The following is a 25,112-nucleotide window of genomic DNA, read 5'->3' as shown; positions in this document are numbered from 1 at the left end:
TGGCCTTACACCCCTTTTTTTGTCTGTTGATGGTATTACACCCCTTTCTTTGTGTGTGGACGGTCCTACATCCCCTTCTTTGTCTGTGGATGGTCCTACACCCTTCTTTGTCTGTGGATGGTCTTATACCCTCTTCTTTGTCTGTGGATGGTCTTATACCCCTTTTTTGTCTGTGGATGGTCTTATACCCCCTTCTTTGTCTGTGGATGGTCTTATACCCCTTCTTTGTCTGTGGATGGTCTTATACCTCTTCTTTGTCTGTGGATGGTCTTATATCCCCTTCTTTGTCTGTGGATGGTCCTACACCCCCTTCTTTGTCTGTGGATGGCCTTACACCCATTTCTTTGTCTGTGGACGGTCCTACACCCCCTTCTTTGTCTGTGGATGGTCCTACACCCTTCTTTGTCTGTGGATGGTCTTACACCTCTTCTTTGTCTGTTGATGGTATTACACCCCTTTCTTTGTCTGTGGATGGTCTTACACCCCCTTCTTTGTCTGTGGATGGTCCTACACCCCCTTCTTTGTCTGTGGATGGCCTTACACCCATTTCTTTGTCTGTGGACGGTCCTACACCCCCTTCTTTGTCTGTGGATGGTCCTACACCCTTCTTTGTCTGTGGATGGTCTTATACCCTCTTCTTTGTCTGTGGATGGTCTTATACCCCTTTTTTGTCTGTGGATGGTCTTATACCCCCTTCTTTGTCTGTGGATGGTCTTATACCCCTTCTTTGTCTGTGGATGGTCTTATACCTCTTCTTTGTCTGTGGATGGTCTTATACCCCCTTCTTTGTCTGTGGATGGTCTTACACCCCCTTCTTTGTCTGGACCCACTACTTTGATTGATTAAATCAGACATTGTTTCTTGTATGATTAGGAGACCAAGACCTTCAAAGTGAAAGTCCACAGGTGGATGCCTAAAAAGGTCTTGTACAGAACAGTATATTGTACTGTAGGTCCATGTCACTAATTTGAGGATTACTTGAATAATTATATTGAGATGTCTTTTACGAATTGATTTGGTTCGGATTTTGTTAAAAAATCAATGACTAGAGAACAGATGGTTACAGCAAAGGCCCATTACCATAAAAATTGAGTACATTTTTTTAGATGCAACGAAAATAAACAAGAATTATCTGAGTTTCTGACTAATGAAAGTAGGTCTTACTGCACAAATGCAGGATAAGTTTGTAGTAAGTACTTTGAAAATGTCAAAAATTCAGAATAATAATTCCTGGTCATTTTTGCATTAAGTGTCATTTATTTCGTTAAAAAAAATTAGGTGCATTTATACCAATGTAAACCACATACAGTATGTTCACATAATTATATATGTCAAAGGTTATAAATTGTATTTCCAGTCATTTTATGTGAAAATGTTTCATTACTACAAATATAAATGTCTCTATTGTGAACAAAATGACACCAAAATCGATTGAAAATGATCAGTAGTTACCGAGATATACAGATAAGAGGTCAAAGGTCAAACTGGAAGAAACGTCATTTCCGGTCATTTTTTGACGAAACTTTTCATTAGAGCAAATAGAAATATGTGGTTTGTGAACAATTTAACACCAGACTCAAGTCTTTACTGTTTATAGTTGCCAAGATATGAACACTTTTTGTTTTTATGGTGGCCATTTTAAAATCAAGATGGCCGCCATACCGGACGTTGGACACTTGGCACCCCCCGATATTTTGAATCTATATACATCAAAGAAACTTTGTGGCAAGTTTCATGCTTTGGTAATGAAGTGCACAACTTGGCTATTTTTATGGCGTTAACTGCTCTACTATAAGTCACGTGGTTTGACACCAAGAATTCTTGGTGCATAAATTATCCAGTTGACTAGTTTCAGCCGCATGCCATTGGCTACTCACTCGTACGTCGTTTTAATATTCATATTTCAGAATTTCAAAGACTCAACATCTAAGACGATGCGCATGCGCTATGTTACGTTTAGACAATGTGTACTTGAGTACATTGATGAAAGTTTTTGAAGGCTAGAAATGATTTTATATGCCTAGTAAGTAGTAAACATTTGATGAGATTTTTCCCAAGAACATGAAAACTGGTCTTGATATGTTAGGCTAGCTTCTCCGCCAAATCAAACATTGAATGGATCATTTATTTAATTCCCACCCAGACCCTGTCCTGTTCTGTGTGGTGGTGTAGCCCTGTTGTGTGCCCGTCGGTGGTGGTATGTACCTTATTGGCGTTTTATTTGGCAGGTCATACGTACAAGTTGAGTAGCCCTACGAAGGAGGCCTAGGCCAGGACTAAACAATTAATAAACAAAACAACTTGGCAACACGATTTTATATTTCAACAGTTGTTCAGCCTCGATCGTACATTCAGCACTGTACGTACGTACTCGATCTTTTTCATTTTGAAACAAAATGATCATTGGTTGATTCGAAATCCATATTTACATACCGCCCGCCCCATATAGCCAAATACGGTATGATAACCTACGTCATTCTTATCGGATGTTTGCGGTCTGCAAATCGATTTCTATACGTGTTTCACAAGTCTGTATTTTCAGACAAAAATCGCGGTCGAAATGAAAACAAATAAATAAAAAAAAAGACAATAAATACAGACTTGGGGCAAGTCTAAGCACACATGCGCAGAACAAACAAAAAAACAGGCCCCTGTGAATATCAGTAGAATTTTAACAACCTGATTACAACCAAAGCGTATAATAGAACAGGCCCCTGTGAATATCAGTAGAATTTTAACAACCTGATTACAACCAAAGGGTATAATAGAACAGGCCCCTGTGAATATCAGTAGAATTTTAACAACCTGATTACAACCAAAGGGTATAATAGAACAGGCCCCTGTGAATATCAGTAGAATTTGGACAACCTGATTACAACCAAAGGGTATAATAGAACAGGCCCCTGTGAATATCAGTAGAATTTGGACAACCTGATTACAACCAAAGGGTACAATAGAACAGGCCCCTGTGAATATCAGTAGAATTTTAACAACCTGATTACAACCAAAGGGTATAATAGAACAGGCCCCTGTGAATATCAGTAGAATTTTAACAACCTGATTACAACCAAAGGGTATAATAGAACAGGCCCCTGTGAATATCAGTAGAATTTGGACAACCTGATTACAACCAAAGGGTATAATAGAACAGGCCCCTGTGAATATCAGTAGAATGTTAACAACCTGATTACAACCAAAGGGTATAATAGAACAGGCCCCTGTGAATATCAGTAGAATTTTAACAACCTGATTACAACCAAAGGGTATAATAGAACAGGCCCCTGTGAATATCAGTAGAATTTTAACAACCTGATTACAACCAAAGGGTATAATAGAACAGGCCCCTGTGAATATCAGTAGAATTTTAACAACCTGATTACAACCAAAAGGTATAATAGAACGGGCCCCTGTGAATATCAGTAGAATTTGGACAACCGGATTACAACCAAAGGGTATATAGAACAGGCCCCTGTGAATATCAGTAGAATGTTAACAACCTGATTACAACCAAAGGGTATAATAGAACAGGCCCCTGTGAATATCAGTAGAATTTTAACAACCTGATTACAACCAAAGGGTATAATAGAACAGGCCCCTGTGAATATTAGTAGAATTTTAACAACCTGATTACAACCAAAGGGTATAATAGAACAGGCCCCTGTGAATATCAGTAGAATTTTAACAACCTGATTACAACCAAAGGGTATAATAGAACAGGCCCCTGTGAATATCAGTAGAATTTTAACAACCTGATTACAACCAAAGGGTATAATAGAACAGGCCCCTGTGAATATCAGTAGAATTTGGACAACCTGATTACAACCAAAGGGTATAATAGAACAGGCCCCTGTGAATATCAGTAGAATTTGGACAACCTGATTACAACCAAAGGGTATAATAGAACAGGCCCCTGTGAATATCAGTAGAATTTTAACAACCTGATTACAACCAAAGGGTATAATAGAACAGGCCCCTGTGAATATCAGTAGAATTTTAACAACCTGATTACAACCAAAGGGTATAATAGAACAGGCCCCTGTGAATATCAGTAGACTTTGGACAACCTGATTACAACCAAAGGGTATAATAGAACAGGCCCCTGTGAATATCAGTAGAATGTTAACAACCTGATTACAACCAAAGGGTATAATAGAACAGGCCCCTGTGAATATCAGTAGAATTTTAACAACCTGATTACAACCAAAGGGTATAATAGAACAGGCCCCTGTGAATATCAGTAGAATTTTAACAACCTGATTACAACCAAAGGGTATAATAGAACAGGCCCCTGTGAATATCAGTAGAATTTTAACAACCTGATTACAACCAAAGGGTATAATAGAACAGGCCCCTGTGAATATCAGTAGAATTTGGACAACCTGATTACAACCAAAGGGTATAATAGAACAGGCCCCTGTGAATATCAGTAGAATGTTAACAACCTGATTACAACCAAAGGGTATAATAGAACAGGCCCCTGTGAATATCAGTAGAATTTTAACAACCTGATTACAACCAAAGGGTATAATAGAACAGGCCCCTGTGAATATCAGTAGAATTTTAACAACCTGATTACAACCAAAGGGTATAATAGAACAGGCCCCTGTGAATATCAGTAGAATGTTAACAACCTGATTACAACCAAAGGGTATAATTGCTGACATATGTTTGTTTTGTCTATTAGCCTACTCACTTTAGAAACATGGCAACAGAAATAAATTGCAGGGTTTTCTCTAACCTGCAGAAAATATGCAAATGTATCACAGTTTCCAGCAGTTAGGTTAAACAGTTGGTTATCCGGTTTAAAGGTACACAAAAATGAAACATAACTAATACTAACTTGGTAAAAGATGTGAAAATTCCTGGCACCATCACATTGATAAACAACTCTAGTTTTCTCAAGAAGATATGTCTGAATAGAAGCACCAACAACATGATTTCCACTGAAAACAAAATTGGAAAGTTAAAATAAGAATTCCTCTTGTGTGTAATTTCATTCTTCCCTGCTATGACACACAAAATGGCATATGTAGAAACTCAAAATGCATGGCCTGTATACAGTATGTTGGTTGAACAGTATGTTGACAAATAAAAATAATGTATGAAACTTACAGACTGAATTGTAGCTGAATGTACTTTCCAAAGCGGCTACTATTGTGATTCCTGGATGTGCTAGCATTGCCTAAGAAAATGAAATAATAGTTGTCTAACAGAGATGGAGTTGTAGGGAGGTGTAGGGTACTGGGTGGCAAAAGATTAATATTACTGTGTATATATATATACTGGTACAGGCCATCGAATATTGCCATCAATTGCAATTAATTCTACTAGTCTTAATGATACCAAATCTGCCAAAAATTAAATTTGAGCATAAAATCTCACCAAATTCATATTTAGAACATACTGTAAGTTCCCCACTGCTGATCAACGGTTTTAGCCTATATATTAGGAGTGTAAAGGATTTTGGCACCATGACTGAAGGTTAAAGATTATGCTAGAATTACAAAATGTAAAATCAGTACACAAACTGCTTTAAATTATCATTTTAAATTTCATTTTACATAAAGCATTAATCAATTTTAGGTTAGGTGTAGCTTTATTTATTTAGTTTTAAATCAGTATGATACTTGTTGACTTTTATATTTCAGTTTTCTCAGGGAAGAGTTAAATTACAATTTAACTCTTCCCTGGTTTTCTTGTAATTTTAATGGTACACTATCATTATGCTCATTTTTATTTGGTTCTCATCTCTTTATCCACTGTTCTTAATCTTACTCTATTTTTTTCTTTATCTGTTGATGATAATGATGATGAATATAGACAATTTGATATATTGATATGATTTAAAAATGCTGATTTTGTATATTTAACAAAAATAAAGGTCCAACTTCTAGCAATCTTTCTTAGGACCATAACAGTACATAGATGTTTTTACATTTGAGAATGACATGTGTATCTTACTGTACTTTATTAAAGATAAACATAATAATTACCAAATGCTTCAAGAATAGGATTTGAGTCTAATATTCTATGTTCAATGCAATCTGCTGGTGATGGTGTAAAACCACTATGAACAAAAAATTAAAAAAGTTACAACAAAAAAGTAACAACAGAGACAAATCTATGATTATGATGAAATAAAAACTCATGAGTCAATGTTTTCTAATGATATTAAATTAAATGTGTTTATTTTTCATACCTAGGGTTACATAGTAAACATCTTGCATTCCATGTCTGTAATAAAACAATAAGTAATTTGTAATCACAACAAATAACAGAGAACAACAAACGTTTTTGTATGTTCAAAAAAAATATTGACTAAACTGCCTTTGTGAAAAATGGGTTGCCAACATTCCCTCTTTGCACGTCTGGCAAGCATTTACTTCTTCTTCTTCTTCATATTTGGAGCCAACTTCATATGTGAAGACTCTGCTCCTCCAACTCTGTTTTGCTAGCTCTACTGTATTTGGTTGTGTATTATTATTCTATTTATAGTTATTCTTTTACAGAGAATTTCTATTTAGTTATTCTTTTCTATTTAGTTATTCTTTTACAGAGACAAACTGACTCCCTTATTTATTCATAATTATTATTATTATAATTATTATCATTATTATAATTTTTTCTTTTTTTTCCCCTTTTTTTCCTTTTCCCCTTCTTTTTCCTTTCTTTCCCCTTCCTTTCTTTTTCCTTTCTTCCTCTCTCTTTCTCTTTCTTCTCCTTCTTCCCCCTTTTTTTTTTTTTTTTCCCCTTACTTCTCCTTTCACTTTTCTTTCTCTCTTTTCATCTTCTTTTCTTCCCTTTCCCTTATCTATTTTTTTTTTTATTTTACTTATATAAATATATATACATGTTAGTATGAATATATATAATTATTTGATCTATCCCATCTATTATATAATTGTATTGTATTCAGACACCTTGTAAATAGGGAAATAGCGTAAACTGTACCCAACATCAAACACTATGGAAATCTACGGTCCGTGCCAACCGCTATCACTTTCCTGGGCCGCTACCTAGGAGGCAGAATAAAGTAGCTGGATACCCATTTACCCCGCCTCAGCCATCCAGGCGCCCAGCGAGCTGTCACCAAGACAGAGACCCCCAGAGAGTAAGTTGTGACAAGGGGTACCCTATTTAATTAAGTTTGGACAATATGGGTTTTGAATTCCAGAATAGAAGTACAATTTACAACCTTATCTGGTAGATGATTCCAGTCGATGGCAGTGCGTGGAAAGAATGAATACCTAAAGTAATCAACTGTTGAGTGAGGAATATGGTATGATTGACTGTTCTCTCTCCGACTGGGTCTACAGGTGTTTTTCATGACCAGTTTCATATCGGCTGCTACATTGCAGTAGTGTATCTTATGGAACATTAACAGTCGAGCTATCCTCCTCCTCTTTTCCAAGGTTTCCCAACCAAGGACCTTCATCATTTCGGTTACACTTGACGTGCGCTTATAGTTGTTGCAGGCAAATCTAGCCGCTCTTCTCTGTACCATTTCAAGTTTACCAATTAAATTGGAATTATATGGGTCCCAGACGGTATTAGAATACTCTAATAGAGGGCGTACACAGCATTTATATGCAAGGCCTTTTATCCGTTTGTTCCTGACACACACGTTTCTTCGCAAAAAGTTGAGTGCATTATCTGCCTTGGAAGTTATGGCATCCACATGGGAGTTCCACTTCATATCTTGGGAGATGTTGACGCCAAGGTATTTAGCAACATCAACACTCTTTATTTCGCTTCCACATAGGGTGTATTTCTGCTTTACTTTCTTCTTCTTCTTTCTTGTTATTGTGAGAAGCTCACTCTTTTCTGGGTGGAACTGCATTTGCCATGTCCTACCCCATTCTTCAAGTTTGTGGAGATCAGACTGCAGGAGACCGCTATCAGTATTACTTGTAATGGTGGTATATATCATGGTGTCATCAGCAAATAACCGGATAGTAGAGTTGAGACCACAGCTTATGTCATTGATATAAAAAAGGAACAAGCAGGGACCAATAACTGACCCCTGGGGGACACCAGATAATACGGGCACACTGCTTGATATGATACCATTAATGACGACTTGTTGTTGCCGGTCATAGAGGAAACTCTTTATCCACCTATGCACTTTTCCCTTGATCCCATACCATTCCAATTTTGACAGCAGTCGCTGGTGTCCAACCTTGTCAAACGCTTTGGCAAAGTCAAGTATACAAACATCAGTTTGCAGACCGTCCATCATATTTGCTGTGATATCATGTACAAATTCTATCAACTGTGTCTCACAGCTCCGCCTTGCTCGAAATCCATGCTGCTTAGAATGTAGAATAGTGTTTAATTCTGCATGGTTCATCAGACTACTAGTGATAATGTGCTCCATGACTTTAGATGCGATACTTGTCAGGCTAATAGGTCGGTAATTTCTTTTGTCACTATGCTGGCCTTTCTTGAAGATAGGGACAATATTTGCATTCTTCCAGTCACTAGGCACAATCCCAGTATTTAAAGATTTCTTGAACAAGCCACAGAATATCGGGGATATATCTGTTGCAAGTTCTCGGAGCACTCTTGGGCTTATGTTGTCAGGTCCCGAGGCTTTTGCTGGATGGAGCTCTTTCAGCAATTTGCAGACTCCTTCTTCTGTGATGTTAACTTCTGGCATGAGCGTGTGTTCGGTAGGGGGAAATGTGTGAGTCAAAGGACTTTCATGTATAAATGTTGACTGAAACTGTTGATTTAGCAGCTCGGCTTTCGTTTTATCATTATTTAGTGACATTCAATAAATGCTGATGTCTAAGATTTTGTAACAGTGTCAAACAAATGATAGCACTCTTTATTACTTGTCCATGTCCTCTGTATTATCAAAATAAACAAGAAATGGTTTTAAAGGTAAAAAATTGACTTTGATTACATTGGTGAAAAGAAACGTAAAACTGAAATTGTTGAATTACCTTTCCAGAACCACTTTCACCGCTGACAATTATTGACTGATTAATCTTGTCTAGTCTTCTAGTAAGATTACACAATGCTATTTCTGCAACTCTAAATACATGTGGTGGGTGTGCCTGATAAAATATATAATATAAAATAAAGATGTATATTCCCCAAAAAAACATGAAAATGAGGATTAATAAAATCAAGCTATTTTGCTGTTTTAATAAAGTTATTCATTTTAAAGAAATAAAAAACAAACAAATATAGTGGTTTACTTTAAAAAAAGACAAAATTAATGGTTAAATTTAACCAAAATCCCATTTTCCGACAGAAAACGTGACTGTTAAAAAAGTACAGTTTTTCAGGTAAATAATGTTTTTTTTTTTTCAATTTTTGGTCAAAAAGTGAATAACTACAGTATTATGTGACATAAAATGGCATATTCAGCAAAACAATTATCTTTTCAGGGAAGCTCAGCATATATTTCTAAGTTCTCACTTCTAAGTGCAACTGAGGACATAATATTAATATTTTTGCCCAATATTATTTGAAGATTAAAGTGAAGTCAAGATTTTAATAGTGATGTCACCAACATATCAATTTTCCTGAAAATCAATAGTATACTAGCAAATCGTTGTTTACCTTTTGATTACTATGGTAACGATGAATCATATGAACATCAAAATGTCCAGTTTGAGTGGTCTGAGTGTGGTATCTACCAGCTAAGTACCGCTCACATAAACAGTTCATCACTATGAACAGAAAACATTAGGTTAAGTAACAAGTGTGTTGTCAGTCTGAGTGTGGTATCTACCAGCCTGAGTGTGGTATCTACCAGCTAACTACTGCTCACGTAAACAGTTCAGCACTATGAACAGAAAACATTAGGTTAAGTAACAAACGTGTGTTGCCAGTCTGAGTGTTGTATCTACCAGCCTGAGTGTGGTATCTACCAGCTAACTACCGCTCACGTAAACAGTTCAGCACTATGAACAGAAAACATTAGGTTAAGTAACAAACGTGTGTTGCCAGTATCTTGTCTAATTTTCTTCAAATTGTCCGCTGTTCTACTCTAAAAATGTAATAATACTGTAATTATAACATTTTATTTTAAAGTGGTCTTTAATTGCAGGGAAATTTGAAGGAAATTGTTCAGTTGGATTCATCCAAATTGTGGTCTCTGATCTCTAATTGGAGGGAGGCAGCAGCTAATGGTAAAAGATAGGCGATCATCCGGCTTTAAATTAGATTGAGCTTTTAATTAAAGGAGCTTTTAATTAAAGGGGTCTTTAATCGGAGGAAGACCTGTATATTATTAACAACCATTGAAACATGTGTCTACTATTAATTCACTTACCAGCAGGTTCTGAGAGAGGATTAAGCAAAACAAGATCATCTGTATTGATCCAATCTGTTTGAGTACACAGCACTGGATAGCCAGCATGACCACGTATCACAACCTCCTAGACAATGAAGTTACAAGCAATATTTAAAATATATTATATAGAATACTTAGTAGCAAGGTTGGGTTGTTGGCATAGATAGTATGCTTCCTTCCCCTCCTTACCTCACAATTATATTTTGTGTCTATAATCTTGCCATCACTAAAACATGAATTAACACATGCTGGAACCCAAACCTCTTACCTAGCCATTAGATTTAGTGACTATAATCTTGCCATCACTAAAACATGAATTAACACATGCTGGAACCCAAACCTCTTACCTGGCCATTAGATTTAGTGACTATAATCTTGCCATCACTAAAGCATGAATTAACACATGCTGGAACCCAAACCTCTTACCTGGCCATTAGATTTAGTGACTATAATCTTGCCATCACTAAAGCATGAATTAACACACGCTGGAACCCAAACCTCTTACCTGGCCATTAGATTTAGTGACTATAATCTTGCCATCACTAAAACATGAATTAACACATGCTGGAACCCAAACCTCTTACCTGGCCATTAGATTTAGTGACTATAATCTTGCCATCACTAAAACATGAATTAACACACGCTGGAACCCAAACCTCTTACCTAGCCATTAGATTTAGTGACTATAATCTTGCCATCACTAAAGCATGAATTAACACATGCTGGAACCCAAACCTCTTACCTGGCCATTAGATTTAGTGACTATAATCTTGCCATCACTAAAGCATGAATTAACACATGCTGGAACCCAAACCTCTTACCTGGCCATTAGATTTAGTGACTATAATCTTGCCATCACTAAAGCATGAATTAACACACGCTGGAACCCAAACCTCTTACCTAGCCATTAGATTTAGTGACTATAATCTTGCCATCACTAAAACATGAATTAACACACGCTGGAACCCAAACCTCTTACCTGGCCATTAGATTTAGTGACTATAATCTTGCCATCACTAAAGCATGAATTAACACACGCTGGAACCCAATCCTCTTACCTAGCCATTAGATTTAGTGACTATAATCTTGCCATCACTAAAGCATGAATTAACACATGCTGGAACCCAAACCTCTTACCTGGCTATTAGATTTAGTGACTATAATCTTGCCATCACTAAAACATGAATTAACACACGCTGGAACCCAAACCTCTTACCTGGCTATTAGATTTAGTGACTATAATCTTGCCATCACTAAAACATGAATTAACACACGCTGGAACCCAAACCTCTTTTTCATCATGTATCCACACCATTAACCCCTGAAATTACAGTGACAGAAATGTAGACAAACATTTAAAACAAATGTTTAAAATACACATGTATACAAATTGCACAATACTATCTGCTAAGAGTAATTGTTGTAAAGTCTTACAGCTTTCAGAATAAATTATTTTCTGTAGCGCTCAGTACATGTCTTTCTGAAGAATTCATTTGGAGCTTTGAGGCCTAATTAATATGTATTGAAAAGAGGATGTGTTTCATTTTGAAGGATCTAATAGTAATTATTCTGTATATATAATTCTTTACGTTAAACCATTCATGAATACATACGTGTGTGACGTTTCAACTTGTTTTTAAGAAGTCTGGCAATGACTATTTGTAACCTTAGTCTGTGATTTTCCGAAGTTCTTTGCCTTTTTAGGGGGCGCTAATCTACAACTAGCAAAGCTACAGTACTCCTAGCAACCACTAACATCTAGTCAGTTGCCAGATGAAGACTTATTGAAAACAAGTTGAAACATTGCACATGTACGTATTAAACAATCTACTGACTTAAACGGCTTACACAGATGGAATTAGTAAATCAACCAGCCAATGTGTGGGCAACCATTTCATTCCATGTTTTTAATACCCTAATGAATAACTGGCCAAGTGTCAGAACGTTCACTTCAGGTCTACTAAAGTAGGCCTACTATGCATGACAGAGAGAATATCAACAGCATCTTCCTTTACCTTTTTGAAACGACATGCTGGTTTCTTTTTAACTTGGGGTGGAATGCATCTAGGCCTAGATTTAGTAATAATCTGAAAAAAAAATAGCGAAATGGTAAATTAGTACAAACAAATTTTTATAAACATATAACCACCTGTGACCTAGCCTAGCTAGGCCCCGGAAAATTTAAATGGTTATTTGGCCCTACTATTATAGCCTAGACAGGCCTGCCTACTAAGTACTAGGCCCAGGCTTGCAGAAAAGTGTAGTCGGTCTGATTTGATTTCAATTTATTAGGAAAATCATCATAAAAAATACATACAAAAGAAAGTGATAACATAAATTACTGACATTACAAATAATACATAAAAGATTTTGCAGGATAGCCCAAAAAGCTTAGGCCTAAAGCGTTGTGAAGTTGGTTACTTATTCCTAATTCGACATTCCGGGTATTTTTTCCCCCACTGTTAGTTATAGTAACCTGAAGTATTAATTAACATTATTATAACAATTAAATATGTTATAATAATTTAAAATGTTTGCTTTCATGCTACACTTAAATGGATAACACTCATTCTTCTATCCATATTATATCTTGTCAATAAGCTATGGTACTGTAGATTCATTCCTCAATCAACACATCAGTTTATAATAGGCCTACCCTAAAACATGTACTCTAGTATATTCACTTGTATTGTACTTGTAGGCATAGAAAGAACGTCTCTTTGGTAATAAATACTCTATTACTAATTATAAACTATTTTAACTATTAATTTCTGATATTTTTTCCAGAAATAACATTTTTACAATGATTTTCAAGAGCACATATTCACAAACTTTTTGAAACCACCTGTAAAATAAATTGAAAACAAACATTTATATACATTATTAGGCCTAAATAAACATTCATCCCTTATACCAAACAAATATTGACCAGAACCAATTACAACCACAAAAGCGTATCAGCAACGCTCCATACCGAATACCCGATTTTATCGGAACCAAAATAAAACGCTATCGATTTTACCATATATCAAACATAAAACTACCGCATTGGGCCCTGCGCTAATACGATCGGGCCCTGCGCTAATACGATCGGGCCCAGCAAATGAGACGATAGAGACCAAAATGGTTCCTAACACATGAGACGATCGGGCCAACGCATGAGACGATTGGGGTCGGGCCAAACGCTGAAGACGATCGGGACCACGTTTTCTGGGACCAAGACGATCGGGCAGCAAATAAAAAAATTTTACTGTGATAACCGTAGACTTAGAAATAGCCTAGACTTAGGTTAGGCCTAATAATACCCTACCCAGGCCTACCTACCTAGTAGGTCTAGTAGGCTAGGCCTAGCCCGGGGCAAAGCTAGGCTAGGCTAGGCCTAGCCTAGATTTATTGCACCTGACCTGCATTATCCTACATTGCCTGTACCTAGCCTAGCTAGGCGCCGCCTAGTAATTGCATTAATTTAGTAACTTACTTTTTTGCCTACTGGAATGTAATTATTGCTTTTTTCCATCAAAATAGTTGTCATTTTGATAGGCGCGCCTCCTCTCACACTGTACTTCCCTAAAACCAACAGTTTCTTTTTTTTTTTTTTTCAAAAACACCGCCGCGCGCCACCTATAATAAAGTAGCGTCCTAACAATAATAATAATAATAATAATAATAATTATAATTTAGATTATAATAATTATAATAATTATAATAATATATTTATTTTATTTTATTTTATTTTATTTTATTTTATTTATTATTATAATAATAATAATAATTTAGATTATAAGATCTTTGGTCCTAATAAAAAAATAAAAAAACCGCTGTGTACCGCCCTCTCTGTTATGACTCGGTGACCTTAAAATAAACAACAGCTAGCTCCTATTACACATGTTTTTGTTATGATTTTTGCGATCAATCAATCAACAAGATAGAAGCCAAGCTTGCTACAGAACAGTAAGGATACAGTTACGTAGGCCTAGAAAATAAAATGAGTCTTGATGATAGAAAGAGCTTCTATGTTTGTAGCTGTTACTACACCCATAACATATTTTTACCTAAGTTTAAACTGCATGTGACGTATATAGATGATAAAATATTTGCTGATATTTGGGAACCGGTAAAACCTGTTGCTGCCAAATCTTCTTTCTAACCAGACACTTAGGCCTAGACAGCAGAGCCTGGTCTGGTCCTAGTTAAGTAGAACTAGTAGGCCTGTCTAAACTAACCCTACCCTAGACCTAGGCCTTTAGTCTAGGGGTATGCAGTATTTTCATAATTTACATGCACAGGTCAAAATTAACAAATTATACATTATGATGGTAGTAGCTTCCACAAAATTAACAAATTATACATTATGATGGTAGTAGCTTCCATAATGATATTAAGTGCTCCGTTCAAGCACTGCTGAGCATGGAGGTATAAAAATATACCTCCATGCACTGAGTGAGTACATATATGGTATGTAATTTAAATGTGAATGGGAAATAGAGAGAAACAAGCTTCAAATTGGAGCTACTGTATAGTACATTAATATAATAACTAGATTTGAACTCGTCACTACGGACGAGTTAGGTTATCCGCAGCGCAAACGCCACGTGCACGTCATACGTTAGAATATTGCGCAAAGAAAAACGATTATGACATTGAAACAATTTTAGCGTGCTCTCTATTTTGTGTCACGTCTAAGTATATACAAAATAACACTATACTGTATACGTACTACATTCAGTGCAGAATAGGTGAAAATAAGTGACCAAAGTAATTGACGCCTTTGGACATGATGACGTCATCACAATTTTAAAAATGGTAAATCTTGCGAAAGATAATTGATTGACCTAGACAATATAAAAAAATGGGGGGAAATGGAATACGGATAAGTGGAGATGCGCTCTAATAAATGTGATGAGCTATGACGAAAGAGACAAAAATCCTCTATTTTAAATTCGAGTGGCCATACGATGACGTCACAATGTCCGGTTAGCCATATCGATGCATGATTCGATATCTACAACTCATCTACTTTCAGAATTTGTAATAAGAAATAAAAGCCACTATGTAGTTTAAAATCTATGACTGTTTAAAAAAAGGCATAATTTTCACGAATTTTTGAACTTTTTCATCAAAAACTCGCGCAAATTATCCAATTCCACGTGCTCGTATGACGTGATTTTAAGTCGAAATTGTTTAAAAGTTGGTAAAATTACTAGAAAAGGCTGGAAAAACATAAATCACGCAAAAAAAAAATGTTTTTAGCGCTCTGTGCGCATGCGCGCGCAAAAATGTGCGCGCGCGTGGGAATTTTTGACATGCACAAAATGACATGAAACGCATAGAAAATTGATTAGAAATTGATTTTTCTCATTTCAAAATTTTAAACGCGCGTGCGCACGTAACTTTCTGTAAAACATGCCATTTTCTCTCCATAGAAAGTTAGCGCATGATATAAATTAAACTTTTGCCAAGTTTCAATTTAAATGGTTTAATGGTTTTCGATTTAAATTAAATACGCGAAATTCATAAAATCGCGCGTAACTTACGCTGCGCAACTCGGACGGGACCGAAAACTTTATTACGACATCTTCAGATAGAGGTCAATCTTCTGATAAAGTTATACAATGTTATGTTGAGAAGATTTAGAGATACACGCGCAACAAAATTCTGGGAAAGAAAGAAGAACATAGAAAAAAAAAAAAAAAAAAAAGATCCTGACAATAACAAGGGGTTATCCGCCAAGTGCGGATAACCAATAATAAAATGTGAATTGTTTGTATTATTTTGTAGATTCTTAAAAACAAAGGGTGTGACAATGAAGAAGGATTCACAGAAGTTCTGAGAGTCGTAAGTAATTGATGTTTTAATTTATGTAATTATGTTAAGTTATCTGGCTGATAATGGTACAAGTAGCAAAATACAGTTCATGTGTGTGTAGCAGAATACGGTACCTGTGTAGCAGAATATGGTACATGTGTAGCAGAATACAGTACCTGTGTAGCAGAATAGTGTACATGTGTAGCAGAATACGGTACCTGTGTAGCAGAATACAGTACCTGTGTAGCAGAATACGGTACCTGTGTAGCAGAATATGGTACATGTGTAGCAGAATACAGTACCTGTGTAGCAGAATAGTGTACATGTGTAGCAGAATATGGTACATGTGTAGCAGAATACGGTACCTGTGTAGCAGAATACGGTACCTGTGTAGCAGAATATGGTACATGTGTAGCAGAATACGGTACCTGTGTAGCAGAATAGTGTACATGTGTAGCAGAATACGGTACATGTGTAGCAGAATACGGTACCTGTGTAGCAGAATACGGTACCTGTGTAGCAGAATACGGTACCTGTTTAGCAGAATACAGTGCCTGTGTAGCATAATAATTGTACATGTGTAGCAGAATAATTATACATGTGTAGCAGAATAATTGTACATGTGTAGCAGAATAATTGTATATGTGTAGCAGAATAATGGTAACAAACAAGAAACGTAGACAAGTTATGAATGAAGACAAGTTGTGATAATTATTATATTATAAACATATATCAGTAAATGTGAATTGTCAATAAACTCTTCTAGGAAAAAAACAGAATTTGGCTCATGCAGACAATTTTCCTCATAGTGGGACTTTCAAATGCAAAACTATATTTTCTTTATTTTATTTCATACCATTAAACACATGTTATCTCACTAACAATTCATTTCAGGTTAAAACAGAAGTAGAACGTAGAAAATCACTTGGCCGAGATTATTTAAAGAGAAAAGAGACAATTTTAAAACATTACACACCACTCCATCAAGAGATATACAAACTACAGGTATGGAATTAAGTAGTACAAAAATGAAAAGAATATTTTACCTGTTAACTACACCTTGCTGATGGAATACAACTATGAATGCATGTCTGATTTTGTAAAGACCAACTATTACAACAAACGTTTATCTTGACTACTTGTCTCACTACAACTGACAAGAACAACTTCTCCCTTTAGTTATATTTTTAGTTAAATATCTTGACTAAAAATATTTGAAATAGTTGGAAAGTTTTTCTTCTTTATGGTATTATATTTTCTCATTGAAATTGTTGTAGATTTCATTTCTGAGCCTAACATTTCTGGAGTTGGTTGAACATAGCAAGCAGAAAAATGCATCAATGCAAAGTTTGATAAAACTCATAAGTACTGAAAAAGGTTTGTTGATAGTTGACCTATTGTAATCAAATTCTATAAAAAGTTAGTAAAGGATTCTCTGACTGCCATATAATAACTGTACATTGTGAAGGTCATTCTTCCATGGAGCAGTAATCGAAAAAGATAAAAATCAAAGCTCCACACTAGTATAGCAGGCTTTTCTATATGATTAAAACTATTTGACGAAAAGGCATATTTCAAACACATTAAAGGAAAGTCAAGCACCCAAAAAATGGTAAAATTACATGTTTTTGCATTGTTATTTTGTGAACAATGGATGTTCTATAACTCAAAATGGCATTCAAAAACTTGCATATTTACTGTAATTACGTTTCATGTTTCACATTTAACTGTTTTTTTTATGTAGGAGAGCGTATTTACTCTTTTCCAATTTTTACTGAAGAGTTTTGTAATTCATTTAAAGAAGAAATAGAACATTTTGAAAACACAGATTTACCAAAAGGAAGACCAAATACAATGAACAATTATGGTGTAAGTGTGGTTACCGTAAATGCCCTGCTTTGCATAAACTACTCAAACCCCCACCCCACCTCAAATTAACTCCCCTACCCCATACAACATCATTTGGTATAAATGCCCTCTCATAAACAGCCCGGAACCTTTACTTTTTTCCTCAAATAAATGCCACCACATGCATTACACACAATATTGTATTATAACACATTTGTATAATATGTAGTAGAATTAATTTCATGATCTACAATTGACCAAGCATTGTGATTTTTACTGTATTTTATTACTTCTTGATATTGATTTTGTTTTTAAAGAATTTATTTGATTTCTTTGTTATGTAGAAGGATTGAAAATAAATGAAAATAAAATAAAAGCTACTACTATTAGTAAAGCATAGACCTGCTTAAAATTCTCAAAATGTATTGCTCAATTTCTTTTGTTGTAGGTATTAATGAATGAATTGGGATTTGATGACAACTTCATCACACCTTTACGTCAGAATTACATAACTCCACTCGCTAGGCTCTTGTATCCAGACTGTGGTGGAGACTTGTTAGACTCTCACAAAGCTTTTGTTGTAAAGTACAAGATTGGAGAAGATTTGGATCTTAACTATCATTATGATAATGCAGAGGTCACTCTTAATATATCACTTATAAGTGATTTCACTGAGGGCTCATTGTATTTTGGAGGCATGCGTCATGTAAGTAAAAACAATGCCTGAATGTATCTGGTTATAAAAAACAAAGCAACGATTTGTATAATTTTGGCACTGAACACCATAATTAAATGGTTTAAATTCTATTTTAAGTAATACTTTATGACTGATACAATTTTGTTATTATGACCGATACAATTTTGTTATTATGACCGATACAATTTTGTTATTATGACCGATACAATTTTGTTATTATGACCGATACAATTTTGTTATTATGACCGATACAATGTTGTTATTATGACCAATACAATTTTGTTATTATGACCGATACAATTTTGTTATTATGACCAATACAATTTTGTTATTATGACCAATACAATTTTGTTATTATGACCGATACAATTTTGTTATTATGACCCGAATACAATTTTTTAAAGTAAAAATGTAGCTATATTGGTGACAATCGTATATATTCTCCCAACCACCCTCAGATGCTTGTTTTAAGTACCTGAACTTTTCTCTTCATACACATGATAAGGACTCAAGACAAGATGTTCTTAATGTCATTTCCTCGTGGCAGTCTAAAGCCAGTCTAACATTAGTCATATAAAATATTGCACACTAGGCTTCCATTTTGGCTTTTGTATACCTCTGTTGAATTGACATGGTTGTCTTTTATATAGCAACATAGCAGGTTTGTTAATTTTGTGTTGTTTTTAACAGCAACGAGGAATAGAAGAACCACAGCGTACTGAATATTGCCACAAGCCAACGTATGGTTTAATTCATCAAGGACAACACATGCACGGTGCTCTTCCAATAGCAGATGGTGAACGGTACAATCTAATTATTTGGATGCGATCTTCCAAAATAAGGAATAAAGTGTGTCCAATGTGTGATAATAAACCTGAACTTATTAAGACTGTTGGATTCGGAGATGGATTCACTCAACCAGAAAATACAACTGTCGATGTTTGTTGTACTTTATAATGCATAGGTCAACAAGTTTACAACTCAAATAATATATTTACAAGATTCTTCCAATGGACATGTGTAATTATGACCTCTCTGCGACCTAACTATGTGATATGTAAAGATGTCAAGAATGGTTAAGGCATAAAGATGTAGCAGAGACATTGGTTTGAAGCGTTTTTTGTTTTGAAAAAGTGTGTCGACTGTGAGGTTTAGGAGGAGATAGAATATGGGAAAACATAGTCTCCATTAAAGAGAACTATTATAGTACTGTATATACATTAGTATATTATTATAAATATATATTATATATTTAAAAGAATAATAAACTTTTATAAAGCGCTATTTACTGATGTTTTACAGCGCTAAAAGACCAACAAGAATTATTAAAAAGGTGAGATTTTAGAAGTTACTTGATTTACTTAAGAGATTTACATTGACGGGTATGGAGTGGAAGCTGGTTCCAAACTAGTGACACTTGTGCAAAAACCCCTTGAAAATAAGCTTAATTATTGTTTAATAATTTATAAAAAGTAATTAATATATTGTTGATGGAAAATGTTTTAATAAACAAACGAAAATAAAGAACTAATTGTAAAATTGTTAGAAAAATGTTTTAATAAAACGAAAGAAGAACTAATTGTAACATATTGTTGGAAATGTTTAATAAACAACAATGAAAGAAACTTAAACTACTTTAGTTGTTGGAAAATGATAGAAAGAACATAAACGGCTATCTCTTACAGAGGCCTATTTAGTTCATTGTTGGCAAACTGCTTTCAGTGGTTTATTCAATTCATCGTAATCTGGATTCAATTTGTCTTCCACACGTTTCATCCAGTCAGCAATTTCCGGCTGGTTCTTCAGTAAACCTTTACCAGATGGACAGGCCAACGGTTGAACAAGCTGAAAGAATTTTAAAAATACTACTATTATAATGGAATATACTATAATACTATAATGAAATATTTTAATTGGAACGAATGAAATTTTTTCTTACTAATGCATGCACTAATCATGTAACATAAACTCCAAATATTTCCAAGAATTTCGTTTTTTTAATCGATATATTGTTTCGGGTTGATGAATAAACAATGATATGACAAAAATGCATCTTATAAAATCAAACCATGCTCCTTCAGAAGGTTGTCCGTTGTTGAATAAAGAGCGATAGGATGAGTTGGACAATGGAAATATATCGTATAAAATCAACTATAGCTCCGTCGGAAGGTTGTCCGTTGTTGAATAAAGAGCGATAGGATGATTTGGACAATGGGAATGTATCGTATAAAATCAACTATAGCTCCGTCGGAAGGTTGTCCGTTGATGGTTAATAAATAAAGAGCAATAGGATGATTTGGACAATGGGAATGTATCGTATAAAATCAACTATAGCTCCGTCGGAAGGTTGTCCGTTGATGGTTAATGAATAAAGAGCGATAGGATGATTTGGACAATGGGAATGTATCGTATAAAATCAGCTAGCTCCGTCGGAATGTTGTCCGTTAATAGGTAATGGATAAAGAGCAATTGGATGATTTGGACAATGGGAATGTATTGTATAAAATAAACTATAGCTCCGTCGGAAGGTTGTCCGTTGATGGTTAATGAATAAAGAGCGATAGGATGATTTGGACAATGGGAATGTATCGTATAAAATCAACTATAGCTCCGTCGGAAGGTTGTCCGTTGATGGTTGATGAATAAAGAGCGATAGGATGATTTGGACAATGGGAATATATCGTATAAAATAAACTATAGCTCCGTCGGAAGGTTGTCCGTTGATGGTTAATGAATAAAGAGCGATAGGATGATTTGGACAATGGGAATGTATCGTATAAAATCAACTATAGCTCCGTCGGAAGGTTGTCCGTTGATGGTTAATGAATAAAGTGCGATAGGATGATTTGGACAATGGGAATGTCTCGTATAAAATCAGCTATAGCTCCGTCGGAAGGTTGTCCGTTGATGAATAAAGTGCGATAGGATGATTTGGACAATGGGAATATATCGTATAAAATCAACTACTATAGCTCCGTCGGAAGGTTGTCCGTTGATGGTTAATGAATAATGAGCGATAGGATGATTTGGACAATGGGAATATATCGTATAAAATCAACTATAGCTCCGTCGGAAGGTTGTTCGTTGATGGTTGATGAATAAAGAGCGATAGGATGATTTGGACAATGGGAATGTATCGTATAAAATCAACTATAGCTCCGTCGGAAGGTTGTCCGTTGATGGTTAATGAATAAAGAGCGATAGGATGATTTGGACAATGGGAATGTATCGTATAAAATCAACTATAGCTCCGTCGGAAGGTTGTCAGTTGATGGTTAATGAATAAAGAGCAATAGGATGATTTGGACAATGGGAATGTATCGTATAAAATCAACTATAGGTCCGTCGGAAGGTTGTCCATTGATGGTTAATGAATAGCCTAATGAACGATACTTGATTCAGACAGTGGAATGTATGGTACATTATGTACAACTATGGAGGAAAATGATCAAAATTTCGAATTACTTATTTTTGTATTGAGGTAACATGCACATTATCTGATTCTGCGCATGCCAAACCAAAATATTAACCACAACCTAAATTTCTTTTAAATCTAGTGATTACCTCACAAATAGCAAACAAGTCAGCAACAGATATCTCGTCTCCACACAAGAACCGTTTTCCTTTGAGAAATAACCTATTTATCTTGCCGATGGACTCTTCAGCTTCTTTGACAAACTTGTCGACTGCCTCCTGATCTTTTGGTTTCCCGGTACGTTTTGGAACAAATATCTGTATACAAATATAACAGTGGTCTTATTTTGACTGGTTGTGTAGGTTTTAAGTTGCTCCCGTATATCTCATTAATCTAGCCGTCGTTTTTGTAACAAGCGTTTTTTATGGTTGCATGAGTTATGTATGTTTTAAACTTTACTTTTAAATTATGATATCGGATATCTAACTTTTCTAGAGATTTCTTCTTCTTATAAAAACTCAGATATCTTCTTTAGATCTACAAAAGTCGGATATCTTTTTTGATACATCTGAAAAACTCGGATATCTGGCTTTTCTAGATCTAAAAACTCGGATATGACTGTAGTTTTTGAGTAACAATATTTATGAAAAATAATAACGTTTAGGACACTGACTTAGGTTTCGCCTTATTCCAGCCCATTTTCCCTTTAATTACGTCATCTTCCCGAATTTAGTCATATGACCGTAATGTTAGTTCTTCATACCACACATTAGCAGCATAACATTGAAATGAAACATTACATTGTTATTTACCTCATTCACCATGACGTTAATTCCCGCTTTCCTAATACCTGTATGCTGCCAGGCTAAGTAGGCATCAATCTCAGCCCGAGTCTCAATATTTTTAGGATACCAATGATCTGCTACGTTGTATTTTGCCGCCAGATATCTCACTATTGCAGTACTACAAAGAAACAAACCAGAATTCAAAAGGGCCTTATTATTTATAGACTGTCGTTACCAAGTTTAAAATGTTTAGGCCTATAGATATGGGAAAGTGTTCGTTAGTAAACACTATGTTGTCAACTTGTAATTTCTGTGTTGTATCACCTGCAATTAGGGGATATTGGAGAAAATGATCCATAAAATTAAAAAAAAAAACTTCTTCACACTTGCTTTATTCTTTACAATGTAGCCTACAAGGTTGGACAAGGGGAGTAAGGCATACCTTTCTCCAAGTGTGAAATCACCATCTTTAATTGCTGGTACTGACTGAGCTGGCTGGATTGCAGTGTATTCCGGCATTCTATGCTCACCTGTCAAACAACATTATACGTTATTATTTTCTACAGTATATACAAAATGTCTAATACAATTTTTGAAAATAATTAAACAACTTTAAGACAGTGGACTACATTCAGTCAATAAAGGCTCATTGTACTAGGACGATTACAAAGGTAAATATACATTTTGCTATTTTTCTATTTTCGTTCAATTAAATGACGTCATGATTTGTAATAGCAATACTATCGTGACGATATCACAATTTTATTGTTCTTATTGATCATGACGTCATTTTCATTTGATTAAAAAAAAAATCTTATTTTAGGCCAAAGACAGCAGCATAAGTGTTATAGTTTCGAAAATTTTCTAATTTTATTTTTAAAATAAATATCTTTGTTTTATATATTATCGTCGTTCGTTATCTTTCGTAGTATAACCGGACCTTAAATCACGAAGAATTATATTCTGGACAACCTACATAATTGGAGTATTGTAGTAAATGTATGAATAATTATATAATGAAATGAATGTTTAAAATTACAATATTCTTTTTGCTGATTCTTTCCGCAATTTTGATTATCCTTGAGATAACAAATATTTAGTGGCTCTGAAATGTTGACTATTATTAAAAAACCACAGCAAAGGGACCTGTAACATCGATAATTAGACCTATAATATTTGTAGACCTGATTATCAAACCAGGCATACTATAGGGTTTTCATTGTAAACCTTGTTCCTATGAATAAATGAAAATCACTGACTCAAGCATGATTAAGCAAATTTGTCTGGGTATTTTTAGAAACTCCATATAACTATTTCATGTGCACATGTGTATTCACAATAGAGGTGAGGAGGTCTTGGTCTTGGACGCAAAGTGAAGGGGTTCTTATTTTTCCCCCTCTCCGTCATCACCCTGATTCAGGATTTTTAAGGTGGACATACGTGCCGTCAACTCATTTTTTCTTTTTGAGCTGAGAAATGCTACGATAACTTGGAATGTGATCTATTAGAGTGCTGTTTCTAAAAAATATGTTTCACTTGCCAAGGCAGCATACATGGGTGGGGGGGGGGGGGGTAGTTGTGCTAGGGGGTAATTGTCCTATAGGGTAGGTTTCCTATGGGTAATTGTCCGGGCGGTAGTTGTCCTATGGGGGTAATTGTCCGGGTGGTAGTTGTCCTATGGGTAATTGTCACTATAGGGTAGTTGTCCTATGGGTAATTGTCCGGGTGGTGGTTGTACTATGGGAGTAATTGTCCGGGTGGTAGTTGTTCGGGTGGTAATTGTCTAGGGGTACGGTAGTTGTCCGGATACGTTTAAAGCAACAGTATATTTTAATAGTGACTAAAATAAAAAAGCATACCTTTTGCCAAGTCGATGACTTTCTCATGGTAGGGTATCTTGTTATATTTGCAGAACAATACTACGGCACGACTAGGTTGAGATAATGGATTATAATACACTGTTAAAGCCATCTTTAGCTTTAGTAGAACAATTTAATTCTACAGTATTATCAGGGAGTTGCAACTCTCTGGTATTATCAAGTGACTGGAGCGGCTGCAATGCTAATGTCAACGAAGTTCGTGCAAAGAGTCAATTGAATATCATTCATGAGCGTGATCTGATTATTCAACCATATCAACTTCTTTTTAGTTATCCGCTTGGTAGAGCGGATAACTCCTTGTTATTGTATGGGATCAATATTTTTTTTCTGTATTATTCTTGGATCCTTCCTTCCTTTTTGTGAGTCGCGTTTC

General features: G+C 35.3%; 3 protein-coding genes across 3 annotated transcripts in view; 1 reads left to right on the top strand and 2 right to left on the bottom strand.

Annotated features, from left to right (window-relative positions):
* Nucleotides 1–13,926, bottom strand: part of LOC144835062 (unconventional myosin-XIX-like) — a 31,949-nt gene extending 18,023 nt beyond the window's left edge. The window contains exons 1-10 of the mRNA XM_078690078.1: nucleotides 13,788–13,926; nucleotides 12,325–12,396; nucleotides 11,526–11,630; nucleotides 10,289–10,394; nucleotides 9,574–9,683; nucleotides 8,949–9,062; nucleotides 6,200–6,234; nucleotides 5,994–6,067; nucleotides 5,113–5,182; nucleotides 4,841–4,943 (exon numbers count right to left, since the gene is read on the bottom strand). Of these exons, the coding sequence (XP_078546204.1) occupies nucleotides 4,841–4,943; nucleotides 5,113–5,182; nucleotides 5,994–6,067; nucleotides 6,200–6,234; nucleotides 8,949–9,062; nucleotides 9,574–9,683; nucleotides 10,289–10,394; nucleotides 11,526–11,630; nucleotides 12,325–12,396; nucleotides 13,788–13,841 (843 nt within the window). The 5' untranslated portion in view covers nucleotides 13,842–13,926. The remainder of the gene's footprint in view (nucleotides 1–4,840; nucleotides 4,944–5,112; nucleotides 5,183–5,993; nucleotides 6,068–6,199; nucleotides 6,235–8,948; nucleotides 9,063–9,573; nucleotides 9,684–10,288; nucleotides 10,395–11,525; nucleotides 11,631–12,324; nucleotides 12,397–13,787) is intronic.
* A 325-nt stretch (nucleotides 13,927–14,251) lies between these two features.
* On the top strand, nucleotides 14,252–19,911 carry LOC144857895 (2-oxoglutarate and iron-dependent oxygenase domain-containing protein 2-like). The gene is made up of 7 exons (XM_078714627.1): nucleotides 14,252–14,423; nucleotides 16,088–16,144; nucleotides 17,009–17,119; nucleotides 17,392–17,491; nucleotides 17,859–17,983; nucleotides 18,411–18,668; nucleotides 19,350–19,911. Exons 1-7 carry the CDS (start codon nucleotides 14,295–14,297, stop codon nucleotides 19,614–19,616), a joined length of 1,047 nt encoding a protein of 348 aa, XP_078570753.1. The 5' UTR covers nucleotides 14,252–14,294; the 3' UTR covers nucleotides 19,617–19,911.
* A 306-nt stretch (nucleotides 19,912–20,217) lies between these two features.
* LOC144857911 (glutathione S-transferase theta-1-like) lies at nucleotides 20,218–24,982 on the bottom strand. The gene is made up of 5 exons (XM_078714628.1): nucleotides 24,719–24,982; nucleotides 23,302–23,389; nucleotides 22,887–23,037; nucleotides 22,224–22,391; nucleotides 20,218–20,504 (listed from the first exon to the last, which is right to left on the bottom strand). Exons 1-5 carry the CDS (start codon nucleotides 24,828–24,830, stop codon nucleotides 20,358–20,360), a joined length of 666 nt encoding a protein of 221 aa, XP_078570754.1. The 5' UTR covers nucleotides 24,831–24,982; the 3' UTR covers nucleotides 20,218–20,357.
* Between the last annotated feature and the right edge of the window lie 130 nt (nucleotides 24,983–25,112).

The sequence above is a fragment of the Antedon bifida genome, chromosome 2 (genome assembly GCF_963402885.1).
Source record: "Antedon bifida chromosome 2, ecAntBifi1.1, whole genome shotgun sequence".
NCBI lineage: Eukaryota > Metazoa > Echinodermata > Crinoidea > Comatulida > Antedonidae > Antedon > Antedon bifida.
The sequence above is the reverse complement of the archived record's forward strand: the minus strand, read 5'-3'. Positions and strand labels throughout refer to the sequence as shown.

What these genes read in the sequence shown, in the direction of transcription:
- LOC144857895 (XM_078714627.1), top strand. Translation starts at nt 14,295, where the DNA reads ATGAGTCTTGATGATAGAAAGAGCTTCTATGTTTGTAGCTGTTACTAC. An exon ending in TTGCTGATATTTGGGAACCG is followed by an intron (nt 14,424 to 16,087) that starts GTAAAACCTGTT and finishes ATTATTTTGTAG; the next exon opens with ATTCTTAAAAACAAAGGGTG. An exon ending in TCACAGAAGTTCTGAGAGTC is followed by an intron (nt 16,145 to 17,008) that starts GTAAGTAATTGA and finishes AATTCATTTCAG; the next exon opens with GTTAAAACAGAAGTAGAACG.
- LOC144857911 (XM_078714628.1), bottom strand. Translation starts at nt 24,830, where the DNA reads ATGGCTTTAACAGTGTATTATAATCCATTATCTCAACCTAGTCGTGCC. An exon ending in GATTTCACACTTGGAGAAAG is followed by an intron (nt 23,038 to 23,301) that starts GTATGCCTTACT and finishes GTTTCTTTGTAG; the next exon opens with TACTGCAATAGTGAGATATC. An exon ending in ACTTGTTTGCTATTTGTGAG is followed by an intron (nt 20,505 to 22,223) that starts GTAATCACTAGA and finishes AAATTCTTTCAG; the next exon opens with CTTGTTCAACCGTTGGCCTG.